General features: G+C 42.3%; 1 protein-coding gene across 2 annotated transcripts; it reads left to right on the top strand.

The window, feature by feature from the left end:
- The first annotated feature begins 2,091 nt into the window (after positions 1-2,091).
- Positions 2,092-13,907, top strand: LOC308401910 (solute carrier family 41 member 1-like). 2 transcript variants are annotated; one of them, XM_080890369.1, is made up of 10 exons: positions 2,092-3,282; positions 5,728-5,835; positions 6,095-6,166; positions 7,471-7,615; positions 7,708-7,854; positions 8,250-8,394; positions 8,493-8,572; positions 11,582-11,713; positions 11,886-12,034; positions 12,141-13,907. In XM_080890369.1, exons 1-10 carry the CDS (start codon positions 3,088-3,090, stop codon positions 12,318-12,320), a joined length of 1,353 nt encoding a protein of 450 aa, XP_080746495.1. In that variant the 5' UTR covers positions 2,092-3,087; the 3' UTR covers positions 12,321-13,907. The 2 variants fall into 2 exon arrangements, with proteins under 2 accessions (XP_080746495.1, XP_080746494.1); XM_080890368.1 differs by having other exon boundaries at positions 11,579-11,713.
- The last annotated feature ends 113 nt before the right edge of the window (positions 13,908-14,020 follow it).

The raw sequence follows: 14,020 nt of genomic DNA, 5'->3' as shown, positions 1-14,020 counted from the left end.
ACATTAAGAAGAAAATATTGTTGATCAGTTTAAGAATAAAGTCAAAATTAAAGTGGAAAATCTATTTAGAGAAAAGTCAGCATGTGGAGATTACCATTGTTGTGTCAAGACAAACTGCTACGTTTGCTGTACCCTCTACAAAATACCTTGTTTAGATGAATTTGTGACACAACATACATCCTCTTTACTGCACGAGGGTGTATCTGTCCATTGCCAGTCATTTTATTTTGTATGAATCCGCTCTTGTGAGTTTGTGTGTTTTTCTTTCTGCTAAATCATTTCACAGCACTTATACTGATCACCACAATATGTTTATGTACTTAAAGGGAAATCATTTCCTTCCTCGTTACTAAAACTGATTCTGAAGTATGATTTCGCTGACTCCGAGGAATAGCAACTGTGGCACTTTGTTTTCAAACAACAACTATAATCTCTACATTTCAACTTTTTTCTCAACATTTTGTCCTTTTTCTCAAAATGATCGATTTTTTTCCTTAACGTGGTCCTGATACTCCTTCGTACTGTAGAAACCTGAAGCTTTCAATAATAATTAAAAACCTATAATGAATTCTAATTTGGTTACAGAAATGTTATATTTATTACAAGTCAGAATTCATGCTTTTTATTTTCTTTACTTATTTTTTGCTAACCTTTTAGCAAAAAGGTCAAAATGTAAAGTATTGTGTTGCTATAGCAACGACATTGCAGTATGATTTTTATACCGCCTAGAAATTTATATCGGGGACATTATACTATGGCTAAGCCCTGCTGCTAATGTTACAATGTGCTGTGGCTACACACTGTGAGTGATATCTTTATATGTAATCAGAGAGCAGAGATAACAATTACAGGCTTGTGAATGAATGTCATACAATGCTCTCTCTTGTCTTCACTAAAGAGAACATCTGCCTTATTCATAGAAGATACAATGATTGGAAAGAAACACACACTAAAGCACTCAATGCACAGTGATACACATAATCAGCATGCTTCTGGGCATGCATATACGCAGTATTACCATAATCCAGTGGATTGTATGACGAGTGAGATACATGTCTTTAACTTTTTGATAGATGTTCCACGTTGGTTTTAAAAGTGAATCTAGCATCCAGCCAGAGTCCTCAGTATTTCTAACTTTTATGGGACAGATACTGTTTTCCTACTGAAAGCAGGACCTGTTTCCTTTTTATTACATAAAATTTACTACCAAACTTTGAGAGGAAGAGGTGCAGTGAATCATCACTGACATTGAAATGTGGACTGAAGCTGCCTCTTCGTTTGGCAACAGGCCCTTTTGAGATTTATTTGAAATGTAATATGAGCTCCGGGATCTAGAAAAGCCTTTTGGTGTTTTGCTGGTGCGTTAGTGAAACAGAGAGATGTGAGGTGATCTGAGATGCCAAAAAGCAATGCTCAAGAAGATTAATTTAGTTACAGCTCAGTGTTTAGCAGCTGTTGCTTCACTGTTCAAAGTACAGGAAGAAGTCAGAAGGGGGAGCTGTAGAGAGTGGAGCACCAAGTCATGTCTCAAGGACACTTTTCAGCTGAGTCACTGTCTTCATGTACGTGTGTCTGAGACAATGTCGTTTACCAAGCAGTCTGCTTCATCTGCTCTCCTGTTTTACATTATTTTAATATGTTTACTGTAGTTTGACCAGAGGGGAGGAAAAAATGCTCTTTTTAAACACAAAGTTGCAGAACTTGCCCTATTTCCATCTTTCTGTTCCACCTAAAGCAGCAGTTTATCCACATGAAGAAACAGCAGATTATTATTGCTGTGCCATGCGTCGCTAATGATTACTTTGTGTAACACAGAAGAGCAAATGACATAAGAAGGTGTGACGTAATGATCTCTGACAGACTGTAAATATCAGTTAGTGGCAGTGTGTGTGCTTCCTCCAGTCAAAGAGGATACACTGCATCCTCCGCAGGCAGCAGCAGCACCACGTGTCTGTGACAGGTACAGCACCTGCTGCTCTGAGTGCGTCACCCACTCAGAGTGTGAGGAGAAGGAGGAGCTATCAAAGAGGGGGAGAGCACATCTGCAGTCTCCTCTGAACTGATCTGAAAACAGACCAGGAGGAGAGAAGAGTCCTGATACAGCCTGGTCACTTCTGCTTCTACTCAGACATCTTTCTGATCATCACGCCTGCACACACACTCGTGTGCACTTTTTCTGTGACTGCCACCATCACAGAAAACGTCACGACTCATCGATCCACCTGGAAGACGAGGGAAGCCCTACCAGAAGAACAACAACAATCACCCTGCCTCCTCAGACAAGCCTCAGACGTCAGACCGTCCATCAGCGCAGCCTAGGCCGACACCGCGGCGTCCCACAGATTAAAATGAAGAAGGTGCTCCAAAGCAGTGAGGCTCACACAGAGCAACAGCACGGCAGCGAGGAGATAGAGAGGGAGAAGGAGTGGCAGCACAGTAGGGCTGAGAAGAAGCTGCTGGCCTTCTGGATGTCCTTGTCTCACAGGACCTGGACCTTCTTCAGGCCCCGTGAGAGGCCGGGATTCCAGCGCTCCGCCTCAGCCGCCCGGCTGCTGAAGAGTGAGGCGTGAGGAGAGAAAGACAGGGGGCATGTGTGTGGCTGGAGAGTGTGTGTGTGTCTGTGTGTGCGTGTGTGTGATGGTCTGTCAGTAGCACAGTGTCAGAAGAGGCCTGGCAGACCTGCTGTCAAGTGGTCCTGTGTGTGATTGTGTGATTGTGTGAGTGGTCCATTCAAGTAGATGAAAGTTTCCATTCCTCTGGCTAGTCCACCATTTGCAAAAGCACTTTGTGTTGCTGCCCTGCCAGTCCTGGAGTGACAGGTGAAGGGCAAAGCACTGTTTACTTCTTCTTTAAGCATTGTTTTTCATCACCTGTGACTTAACGGCAAGCCTGGATTTTTGTCACAAGAACTTAACAGTCTGGAAAAAGGAAATCTTCTCTGTCCTGGTTGCAACTTCTTACTCTAAGCGGATCGTTACATTCTTTTCAAACTAGCCTTCACGGATTCAGCTCGAAAGCTGAGTTTGTGGACACTCCTCGCTAGAAACACTTCAGCTCGAGGCAGGGATGGGTTAACAGGGATCAGCCATGGTGGTGACCCATCTGGCTCTGGAGTTTCGTTTCCAGGGGAAGAAGCTGAGGGGCTTCAAGTGCAAACTAACCCGCTCAGCCCGCAGCTTCCTGCCAGAGAACTCATGGATCATTGCAGCCCAAATCCTGCTGCCTTACCTGGTGTCTGGTCTGGGAATGGTGGCAGCAGGAATAGTCATGGATGTTGTGCAAGTATGGAAACTAATTATTTTCAATGTGTTAAATTGTATACACTAATTTCTAATTAGGTATGATTGTAAAACAGGTTTTATAGTGACAGTGTTTAATGTAACCTTGAATGGTCAGTAGTGAGGATGAAAGAGGTGATTATGTCATTCCCTATGTATGCTTTGCAATCAAACCAAGATGTACAGAAATAATAGGAACAAATGTTAGTGGTAGGCTGAAATATGAAGATCAGCCGTCTTCCATTAAGGATTTAGTTTTATTTATTAGCAGATATCTGTACACCTAATCCAAGAATACATTGGGAAGATGGCCCCAACTGACCGAGTGCTCAGTGAATACCTCAGGCAGCAGAAACCCAAGAAAGAGGAGGAAGACGAGGAACCATCATGGAAGGACAGGCCCCTGCACGGTATGTACCACCGGCAGATAGAGGAGGTGGCTGATATCCAGAAATCCTACCAGTGGCTGGACAAAGCTGGACTGAAAGACAGCACAGAGGCACTAATCATGGCAGCACAAGAACAAGCTCTGAGCACAAGATCCATAGAGGCTGGGGTCTATCACACCAGGCAAGACCCCAGGTGCAGGCTGTGTAAAGATGCCCCAGAGACAATCCAGCACATAACAGCAGGGTGCAAGATGCTAGCAGGCAAGGCATACATGGAACGCCATAACCAAGTGGCCGGCATAGTGTACAGGAACATCTGTGCCGAGTATAACCTGGAAGTCCCGAGGTCAAAGTGGGAGATGCCCCCAAGGGTGGTGGAGAATGACCGAGCTAAGATCCTGTGGGACTTCCAGATACAGACGGACAAAATGGTGGTGGCTAACCAACCGGACATAGTGGTGGTAGACAAACAGAAGAAGACGGCCGTAGTGATCGATGTAGCGGTTCCGAATGACAGCAATATCAGGAAGAAGGAACACGAGAAGCTGGAGAAATACCAAGGGCTCAGAGAAGAGCTCGAGAGGATGTGGAGGGTGAAGGTAACGGTGGTCCCCGTGGTAATCGGAGCACTAGGTGCGGTGACTCCCAAGCTAGGCGAGTGGCTCCAGCAGATCCCGGGAACAACATCGGAGATCTCTGTCCAGAAGAGCGCAGTCCTGGGAACAGCTAAGATACTACGCAGGACCCTCAAGCTCCCAGGCCTCTGGTAGAGGACCCGAGCTTGAAGGATAAACCGCCCGCAGGGGCGTGCTGGGTGTTATATATATATATATATATATATATATATATATATATATATATATATATATATATATATATATATATATATATATATATATATATATATATATATAGCTACTAGCTAACCTTAGCTGGTAATTTGTACTCCACCCTCTCACACAACTATGGTTATTTCTTGCTCCACAAAACAGAAATAAAGTGGCAGCCAATATGTTAAAGTTGAGGCCACAATATTCAAATCCAAAGTCCAAAACTAATGAATGATGTCACTTGGTCACGTGTAACAGCGATGGCCGTCTTACAGGCAACACTTTACTTGCTAGCTTTTTTTTTTAAGACTAAATGAAAGATACAAAAAACGAACATTTGAAGCATATTACATACTTTTACACTTTTAAAATGAAGTAAGCTTTTAAGTGGACTGAACCATTGTTCTGTTTAAATAAATGAGGAGTCTTCACATCCAGTTTAGTCTCTGAGTTGCTGCTGCTACTGAAAGACTGAACAGACCGTGACGTCTGGTGCTGCTGCAGTTGGATACATGCTGTTCTAAATTTACTATGAGATAAATCATACACCCATTCCTAAATATTCATACACAGCCTAAACCCATAAATCCAAAATCCGGAGTAATATACTAACACAGACAAGTTCGACTGTTTTACCAGCATGTTGATAGTGTAGCTGTATGATGCAAAATGCTGCAGAGTACTGTCAATGTTCTGGCTGCCTGTTTTAGCTAAACACCATAACAAACCTTTGTTAAAGGTTGTGTCAATTAGCTTGGGAGAAAATCCTTTGGACTAATGTTGTAAACATTAATTAAACCAGAAGTTAAACTTGGTTTGAGCGTGTCCATATTTATGAAAATGCAGGGGTCTTACTCTGAGGTAGTCAGCTCTCCCACTGCCAAAAATAATCCATCAACCCCTGGAAATTATTAATGTTGCTGCTTTCTTCATATGAAAGCACTGGTGCTTATCTGACCACAAAGAATGTGATTAGATAAGAACACAGTGACCACTCACCCACTGCAGTCCTAGTATTTATTAGACCACAAATCTGGAGTGTGTATGAGTGATTTGATCAGATAGAACCGGCATGTCCTCAACAAAGCTCCAGGAGATCACTTGCTGTGTTTTTCACCTATAAAAGTGGTGAAAGGAAAGAGAGAGTGACCAGTTTAAAAAATAAGGGGCCAACTGTGTTTTAGCAAACAGTAGCTTTACTGTGCCGTTTTTTTGTTTTGTTTATTTTAGCACTGGGAGGTGTTCAAGGAGATCTCCGAGGTGTTTATCTTGGTGCCAGCCCTCGTGGGTCTGAAGGGGAATCTGGAAATGACACTGGCATCCAGACTGTCAACAGCAGTGGGTGGAAACACACTCACACACCTAGTCTTTTAACACAAATATACCTTTAAAACATTACATGATAAACTGACATTGATACAGCATCATTGAACAAGAATTGACAATCAACACATGTGATTTTCTTTATCAAATCTTTCCAGGATTTAGACTGTACTAATAAATAATCTTGTCTGCCAGTGAGCATTGATTTTACACATTCACACTCGAGACTGTGCGATGGAGCAATATGATTACGTAAACCTGTTTGTGCCCACAGGCCAACACAGGGCAGATGGATGAGGCCCAGCAGCAGTGGAGGATGGTGTTCTGTAATCTGGCTCTCATTCAGGTGACACTGCAGCACAACGCACTCTTCATCCCATTAAAAACACACTCCATCACTTCGCCGGTTCGCTGCTGGCTTCGTGACAATCCGCTTAAACTCAAAAAGCTTTGCTGGGGTGATTAGATCGTCCTCCCTTTCAAGACGCTAATGTAGCTCAGCCAATTAACCACACATGATAACAGTCGGGGATGATTAAAAAATGGGAGATCAGATCAGATATTGAAGCACAAAATCCCAAAACTGGTTTAATTCAGTGTCTGCTTATGAAAATACACTCTGCAGTGTACACAGTGCGAGCGGCATGAAGATATTTAACCAGCACTCTTCAAAGTATTTAGCATTTCATATATTTCATGGAAGGATACTGTGAAATGTAAAGTCAGTGCTTCAGCTGATGCCCCTGTATGCAACCTGGTGGCAAATTTCACATAGGTGCACAATTTCAGCTGCTTCAGCCTCTAGACAGGCACTCCTGTTTCTGCAAGCTGCTTTGCAACCCACTTCCCTTCCCCAGAGCTCCTCCAATTCACACTGTTCACTGTATTTCTCACTTAATGTCATGTCAGTGATGCCTCCACTGTTCTGTGAGGTCGGCATGGTATCGCCCTCTTCCTCACCTTACACTCAGCCTTTCACAAGTGCCTGTGAAAGGAACAGGGAGTCCCCATACTGTACAATATGAGTTATTGCAGATGGAAAAAGCAGGCACAAAGTGGTCCTGACACTGATATATTTATTGCTACCACAGAGTTTAATACTAGGATTTATAAACATGCCTAATAAAATATGGAATACAAATTAATCTATCTTTTAACTGTTATGGAGAAAATGTTATAGGATGCTGTTCCTTATTTTCTCCCTTATATGTGTTAAAAATGATCAGGGTAGGTACGAAGTTGTATTTGATATAGTATGACAGAGGGGGGATCCTTAACAGGAACATTTCAGCTCGAAACATATAACTGTATTATAAAAACATGTGCAAAAATATCTGTGGGCACCAATCAGATGAGAGTTGGCTTAAAGGGAGAGGAGCTAGAAAATCTCCTCATCTGATAGAACACAGGGCTGCTCAAAGGCCTTGTATAAGGTTAAGCAAGGTTATTTTTTACAAGGAAGTCATGCAGAGCTATTGTAGTAGATTCGAAGAAGGAAAATATGGAAATAGAATCAGAATCTTTAAGCATTTTTGTTACTCTCACAGGGCACATTTGGTGAGATTTTAGTTAAAAGAATAAAATGTCTGAAATCAAACTTGCTCTTTCATTGCTTTGTTTCCTTGTCCATGCTCTGTCCTTCTTCCTCAGGCTCAGGCCACAGTGGTTGGTTTCCTGGCAGCAGTTGCAGCAGTAGGTCTTGGAGGTCTGACCAAAGGGAGAGTGGATGTTACCCAGGCTGCTGCCCTGTGTGCCAGCAGTGTCACCACTGCTTTCATTGCCGCACTGTCTCTAGGTCAGACAAAGGACCTCGTTGCTCTGGAGGAAGAAACAATGTAGAACACAACATGGAGGAATTCATCTCTGGTATGCTGTGTTTGGTTTCAGGGTTAGTGATGGTGGCAGTGATCATCGGCTCCAGGAAGGTGGGCATCAACCCAGATAACGTGGCCACGCCCATCGCTGCCAGCCTGGGAGACCTCATCACTCTGTCTTTGCTCGCTGGGGTCAGCAGTCTCTTCTTCCTTTACAGAGGTCAGAGGTCATATATAACATTATAAAAGCACCATTTCAGTACACAGTATGTCTCAATATTCTGTACGTTTAAAGAAACAAGATCGCAGCTACAATTAGAGCATTTTTTGTGATATAAAGCAGTCGTTAAAGCAGGTTAACTAAGTCATTACAGCCAGTTATTAGCAAAGTGTTTCAGCCAGGAGAGGGCAGCAGATCCCATCTCTTATTCTTTAGTTTTTATGCTTACAGCAGAAGTAGATGCCAGACATTCTGACAGTCTGCTCTTTCACCAATCCCTGCTCCCTCTCAAAAAAGACTCAAAGATAAAGAGAAGCAATCTTTTTTTTTTTTAGTACATGAAGAGTTTGTGGAATATTTTTGAAAGATTTATTCTCTACAATGTTACTCTGCAGACATATGGTACCTGCCCTCTGTGGTGTGTGGTTTCTTCCTGTTCCTCGTCCCTGTGTGGGTCATTATTGCTAGTCGCTCTCCTCAAATCAGAGAGGTCCTAAAGTCAGGCTGGCAACCAGTCATTTTGGCCATGTCCATCAGCAGGTGAGGCGACCTGTCACAGATCACTGTGTCACTTCCTTTTCAGTGTAGGAGTGCAATAGGTGCAACTCACATGTATCGTGTCTTTTCTTCTTCCCCAGTATTGGTGGTTTGATTCTGGATAAAACTGTGAGCAATCCAAACTTTGAGGGTATGGCAGTGTTTACTCCAGTCATCAATGGTGAGTAAAAGAAGAACCAGCCAGTGCAGATATGTGCAGAAAAAAAATGACATTTATCCGTTTCTTCTTAATTTCCCCTGCAGAGCATTCATGCAAACAGTTAATAAGTGAGGGATAATAAGGTTTGAAATGCACATTTTAAACCTTATTATGCAGCATTTATTAACACTTTAAATACATAAGCAAATTATCCACTGGTATTTTTGAAATTTTGAGAGAAAGCTTTAATTTTAATGGAGTGAGACAGAACACCGAACAAAAATCCAGAAACAAAAATAAATAAAAGTTATGAATTGATTTGGATTTCATTGAGTGAAATAATTATTTAATACCCAAGCAAAACATGACTTAGTACTTGGTGGAAAAGCCCTTACTTGTCAGGGTCCTGGGTCTCCTGACCCAGCATGTTTAGTTCTTTGTGATTTTTGTGTTATTGTACTTGGTGTGAGTTATTCTATGGTTTCTAGTTTCGATCCCTTGCCCTTCATGTTTCTCTGTGTCCCCTCTGTTCTGTGTAAGTCTGTGTCTGCATGTTTGAGTTTCCCTCTGTGTCTTTCAGTTCTTAGAGTCCTCTGCCTTATGGTTTATGTCTCTGTGTTTCTTAGTTGCTGTCTCCACTGTGTCAAGTTCGCGTCTCTGTGTGATACTTCCTGTTATACTTTGAAGGTCCGTGTCTTATGTGAATGCGTCTTGCTTTGCTTGTCTCGTCAGTCCTGATTTCTCCCAGCTGTGCCCTCCTTCTGTGTCTCATTCCCCTCGTTACTTTCCCAGTGTATTTAAACCCGGTGTTTCTCTGAGTCAGTGTTGTGTTGTTCCTCACGCTGTGTGGATCTCCCTGTGAATTTTAGTTTGTTGTTTCCCAGTTTAGTTTACTTTGTATAGCTGTTTTTCTGTGACCAGCAAATAAAGCTGTGGTTTTGAGTTCATCTCTTGAGTCTGTGAGTCCTGCACTTTGAGTCCTCATCTCCTTCCTGCCACACGGCGTTTCATGACATTACTGGCAAGTACAGGGCATTGAGCCCACTGTTTTTGTGACCGGGTGCTTTATAAACTGTTAACCCGAAGCTTCAGTCCCCTTCTATACGACTGATTTCTCATTAACCTTAATGAGCTTCTGCTTTAGCCACTCTTTGTGTTGCCTTGGTGTTTTCATGGGCCATTGTTGTGCAGAAAGACCCATCCAATGTTCTGGCTGAGAGAAGGAGGTTCTCATCTAATATTTTACAGTACATGACCCCTGGATTCCTGCTGAAAAGTCATCCTGTACACTTAGATCAAAAACAGCCCAAAACATAATGTTTCCACCTCCGTGCTTTACTGTGGGGATGTTGTTCGAGCTCGATTTCGACCACAGCACTTTCTCCCAAGCCTTCTTTTATTACTTTTATGTAATGTGTCTTTCCTGGATTTTTGGTTGATATTCTGTCTTTCACCATAAAAATGCAAAACTGCTTGTTTCTTTGGAAGTGAGCAAACTTTTATATTCAGCAGAGGATCAAATAATTATTTCCCCACAGTGGGAGGTAAATGCAACAGCACTAATGTTATTGTGTGTTTTGCATGCTGCCTAATTTTGTAAAATGGTGTAACTGACTCAGCCTGATTCTAAATCCTGCTCCATTAAGTAAAATAACCACACTCATAAACGCGTCTGCAGCAGTTCAGTGGCAACATCAGCATGCTTGTTTATCATGTTTCAAATCTCATTAGGGACGCATTATCCATCTAATGATTGTTGAGACATTTCAGGGATATCTGTTTGATTATGGTGAAACAATTAGTGGCATATCTTCTATGTGTGTTTAAAAATAAATAAATAAATAAAGCTGGCATGTTTTCTGAAGGAGAATGGAGAGCAGGAATGTAGGTTTATGGTATTTTCATCCGCCCTCAGCTTTGAAGAATAGTTCATAGTTAGCTTAATTGCTATCAATAAAAAAAAAACCCAAAACATCAAGCCAACTGATGTCATGTGGAAATTGTTGAAGCCTGCAAGAGCCCAGCAGTTAATCCCATCATTTATAAGTCCTGCTGTGTCCACACCCTGACAGCGAGGCGGTAAGCAAGCTGAGCCTTGCTTTTAAAGGGCTTCAAATCTGAGGGCTTACTCAATCATGAGACATTAATGTGCTGCTGATTTCAAGGAGTCTCCTTCCTGTCAAAGTGGGCTAGATCTTTGCTTTGTGGCCAGCCTGCTGTCCACAAAGCGGCATACTAAGTAGAGAGGAATAACAATGGTCTTTACATAAACCACAAGCCTGATCAGAATGCCAACTATGCATTCACTGGCTCTCATTTCCGCAGCATCCCTGCCAACCTCAGTGCTACCCAACACTCCTGCATGTATTGCCATCCCAGTACAGGAAGTGCATTTGCATTCCAATTCAGAGCTCTCCTCTGCAGCCTTGCTGACCAGAAACACTCCTCCATTTTTTTGTTCAAATGAGCCATGTGCTCCAAAGCTCAGCAAATCCTGGAGGTTTTGTTTTTAATGACATCAGCCCAAGGGGTGAGCCGCATTGGGAATAATATGGCACAACAATGAGTATGCCTTTTCCAGACATTCAGAGAAGAAAGCCCCCGGGAGACCCTGCTGTAGGAATAACTGCTGAATAGATTCCTAGCAAAATTAGTTGTTGGACGGTGAGTTATTTTTCCAAGATAACTCTGTTAACTCTCCAGTGCCTGCTCAGCCTCTCGTGTGACTCTTAGATGAAAAGGGAACAGTGGCTTAACAAGTGATGACTGTAATGCACTCTATGATATATGCATGTTTGCAAATACCACAGTAATACAGCCATATTAACACATAAATAAAACGCAACGCAGTGGTTACAAAGTCACTTTGAATGAGCAGTGCTTTCCTGTCATCAGCAACACCACCCTTTCTTTGGTGTTTTCAGTGGAATCTTGGAAAGCAGTTGTGCTTTTTGTCCTGTTATTGCTGCTTTTATTAAAATGTCAAACACGATCAGCTATGCTCAGGACTTGTTCATATCCACACAGGAGTAGGGGGAAATCTGGTGGCCATCCAGGCCAGCAGGATGTCTACTTACCTCCACTACTGGAGTGTTCCCGGAGCTCTTCCGTTCAACATGAGTGAGAAGTGTCCTGGACCCTGTGCTACCTTCTTCTCTTCAGGTTAGATACTGAACAAATACACTATTTACATGTGAGTTGAGTTTCAGCCATGTTTGCTTGGTTATGGTTCAAAAGTCAGTCGACTAACTATCAGCCAGAGAGACATGGGAATAGGCTTTTAATGTGCACCTATTTAACAGTTGCTTATGACTTTCTTTCCATGTTTATTCAGATGTGAACTCCAAATCAGCCAGAGTCCTGGTCAGCCTTGTGGTCCCAGGTCACCTCCTCTTCCTGTACACCATCCACCTCCTGCAGGGAGGTCACACTGCCATGACGCCAATGTTCATCATGTGCTTCCTGCTTGCAGCTCTGCTTCAGGTCAGAGATCCTCTTAAAGGTTTTCATTTTCAAAACAACTGTGTACTTTAAAAAGAAACAAAGAGTCTTCATCCTTGAAACATGTGCGACTGCTGTCACTATGCAGGTGGGGATTTTGCTCTATGTGGCCAGCCTGATGGTGCGCTGGCTGTGGAGCAGGGGCCTGGATCCAGACAACTTCTCCATCCCCTACCTGACAGCTCTCGGTGACCTGCTGGGTACTGGCTTCTTGGCTCTGAGCTTCAGGCTGATTGTGATGATCATCTCTACTCAAACTGGACTTTGATACAAAAACATAGTCCTGCACATCCTGAATGCACTGTTCCCTGTGTGCAAGACGCCAAAACGAACTGAAAAGAAGGAACGAGAGGACAGATGGTGTTATTTCTACACTCATTATCATGAAAAGAAGAATGGAATTTTAGCTAAGGAAACATATTTAGTACGAGGGCACAGTTTCACTCATTAGATTTCTGATTCTCTCCTCATAATTCGTTAAACTTTAAGATCTGCTCTACATTTCTGTTGACCATGAAACAGCACAGCTGTTACCTCTTTTCCACGAACACAGTCTTTAGGCTGCATCTACCAATCAGTGGTGAATTTCATGTTGTAGTCTAGCCTGTAACCACCAATTCAGTGGTTTCATCTTTGGGCCCAGCAATTTGGTAGTACCAGCCTTCTGGCACCAATCAAAGTCTGTTTTAGCTCTAGATTGGAGACTTGCATTGGGACCACACTGGTACAAAAGGGATATTTGTGTTCAGACAGACTGTCAAGCCTTACAGTTACATACAAAGCAATCTGTAGGCAGTATTTGTCCAGCTGCCATTGAATTGTCTTTGTGAAGTTTCTGATGAGGTCAGACGGAGCCTGAGTGGTCTGTAACAGACAGCTGGTACATTAGCATGTAGGGGAGAATAAACACACCAGCCACACTGTCGGATCTGTGTAAATTACAGCCGGCCCAAAGCTGGAGCAGGTAATGTCTGGTGTACTGTTTTGGTCTCTAGTCCACCTGTTAGTAGGATTATTGGTTACTAGTTTAACTCTAATGGTGTATTCCAATCTATCTCATAAATAATTCACCAGAAACTCAAAGCTGAAGTATATTAGTGCTTAAACGTAGTCACCAGTTTGTTGCACTGTGATAAAGACAGCTTGGAGGACTTTGTTTGTTAGATAGTATTTTGCAAGAAAGAATACAATGCTAGCTTATTAAAATTTAACTGTTTATGCTCAAGAAACAGCAGAGTGAGGAGACATCCAAGGGACTGAAATATTTGCTAAAGAACAACTGAGGAATGAATAAGGAAGAAGCTGAGCACTAATGAGCTGAGCACTTCCCTAATACCTCCTGATGATTATTTACCAAAGTAATCAGCTGGGAGATGTTACATTAGTGAAACAATAGCTAGTAAATAGCCTGTAAATGAAACTAATTCCCTGCTTTGCTGCCATTGTTTCCTACTGTGATCTTACACGTTTTTGTATTCCCCCTAATGAAGTACAGAGCTTCACCTTCAGCCTGAAGCGACAGAAAGAGCAGTTTACATGTAAAAGAATACTACACGAACGAGTATCTACTTAGCTCGGTTACTTGAGGTGACAAAGAAACAGCAGGTAATAATTTGGTTCAGCCTGTTGTCCAAACATGCTAATAGCTATTGTTCTGTTTTGTTGGTAATGAAAAAGTACACAGTTCTCATTATTTTAGTTTCATAACTGCAGCAAAAACAGGCTGTTACTGTGATGGAAAGCAAAAATATCTGATAGTGTTGGTTAGACTAGCATACATTTCATAGGCTGTGTCACATTCATTGTACGGTCCAAATAGGTTTTGCTACTTTTGCAATTTTGGGTAAAAAACGAATCCCTAAAAACATCCTAGATAGGAAATGATAAAGGAAGTCTTGATGAACAAAGTCCCACATAGTTCCTGAATTTTTCCCCACCAAGTTTGTGTGACCCTTGTTGTTTTGTAAA

The sequence above is a fragment of the Rhamphochromis sp. 'chilingali' genome (assembly GCF_963969265.1).
Source record: "Rhamphochromis sp. 'chilingali' genome assembly, chromosome: 9".
Lineage (NCBI taxonomy): Eukaryota > Metazoa > Chordata > Actinopteri > Cichliformes > Cichlidae > Rhamphochromis > Rhamphochromis sp. 'chilingali'.
Note: the sequence above shows the minus strand (reverse complement) of the source record. Positions and strands in the feature narration are given on the sequence as shown.

Coding starts and splice junctions, on each gene's coding strand:
- LOC308401910 (XM_080890368.1), top strand. CDS start 3,088: ATGGTGGTGACCCATCTGGCTCTGGAGTTTCGTTTCCAGGGGAAGAAG. Junction 3,283..5,727: donor TAGTCATGGATGTTGTGCAA/GTATGGAAACTA, acceptor TGTTTATTTTAG/CACTGGGAGGTGTTCAAGGA. Junction 8,395..8,492: donor TTGGCCATGTCCATCAGCAG/GTGAGGCGACCT, acceptor CTTCTTCCCCAG/TATTGGTGGTTTGATTCTGG.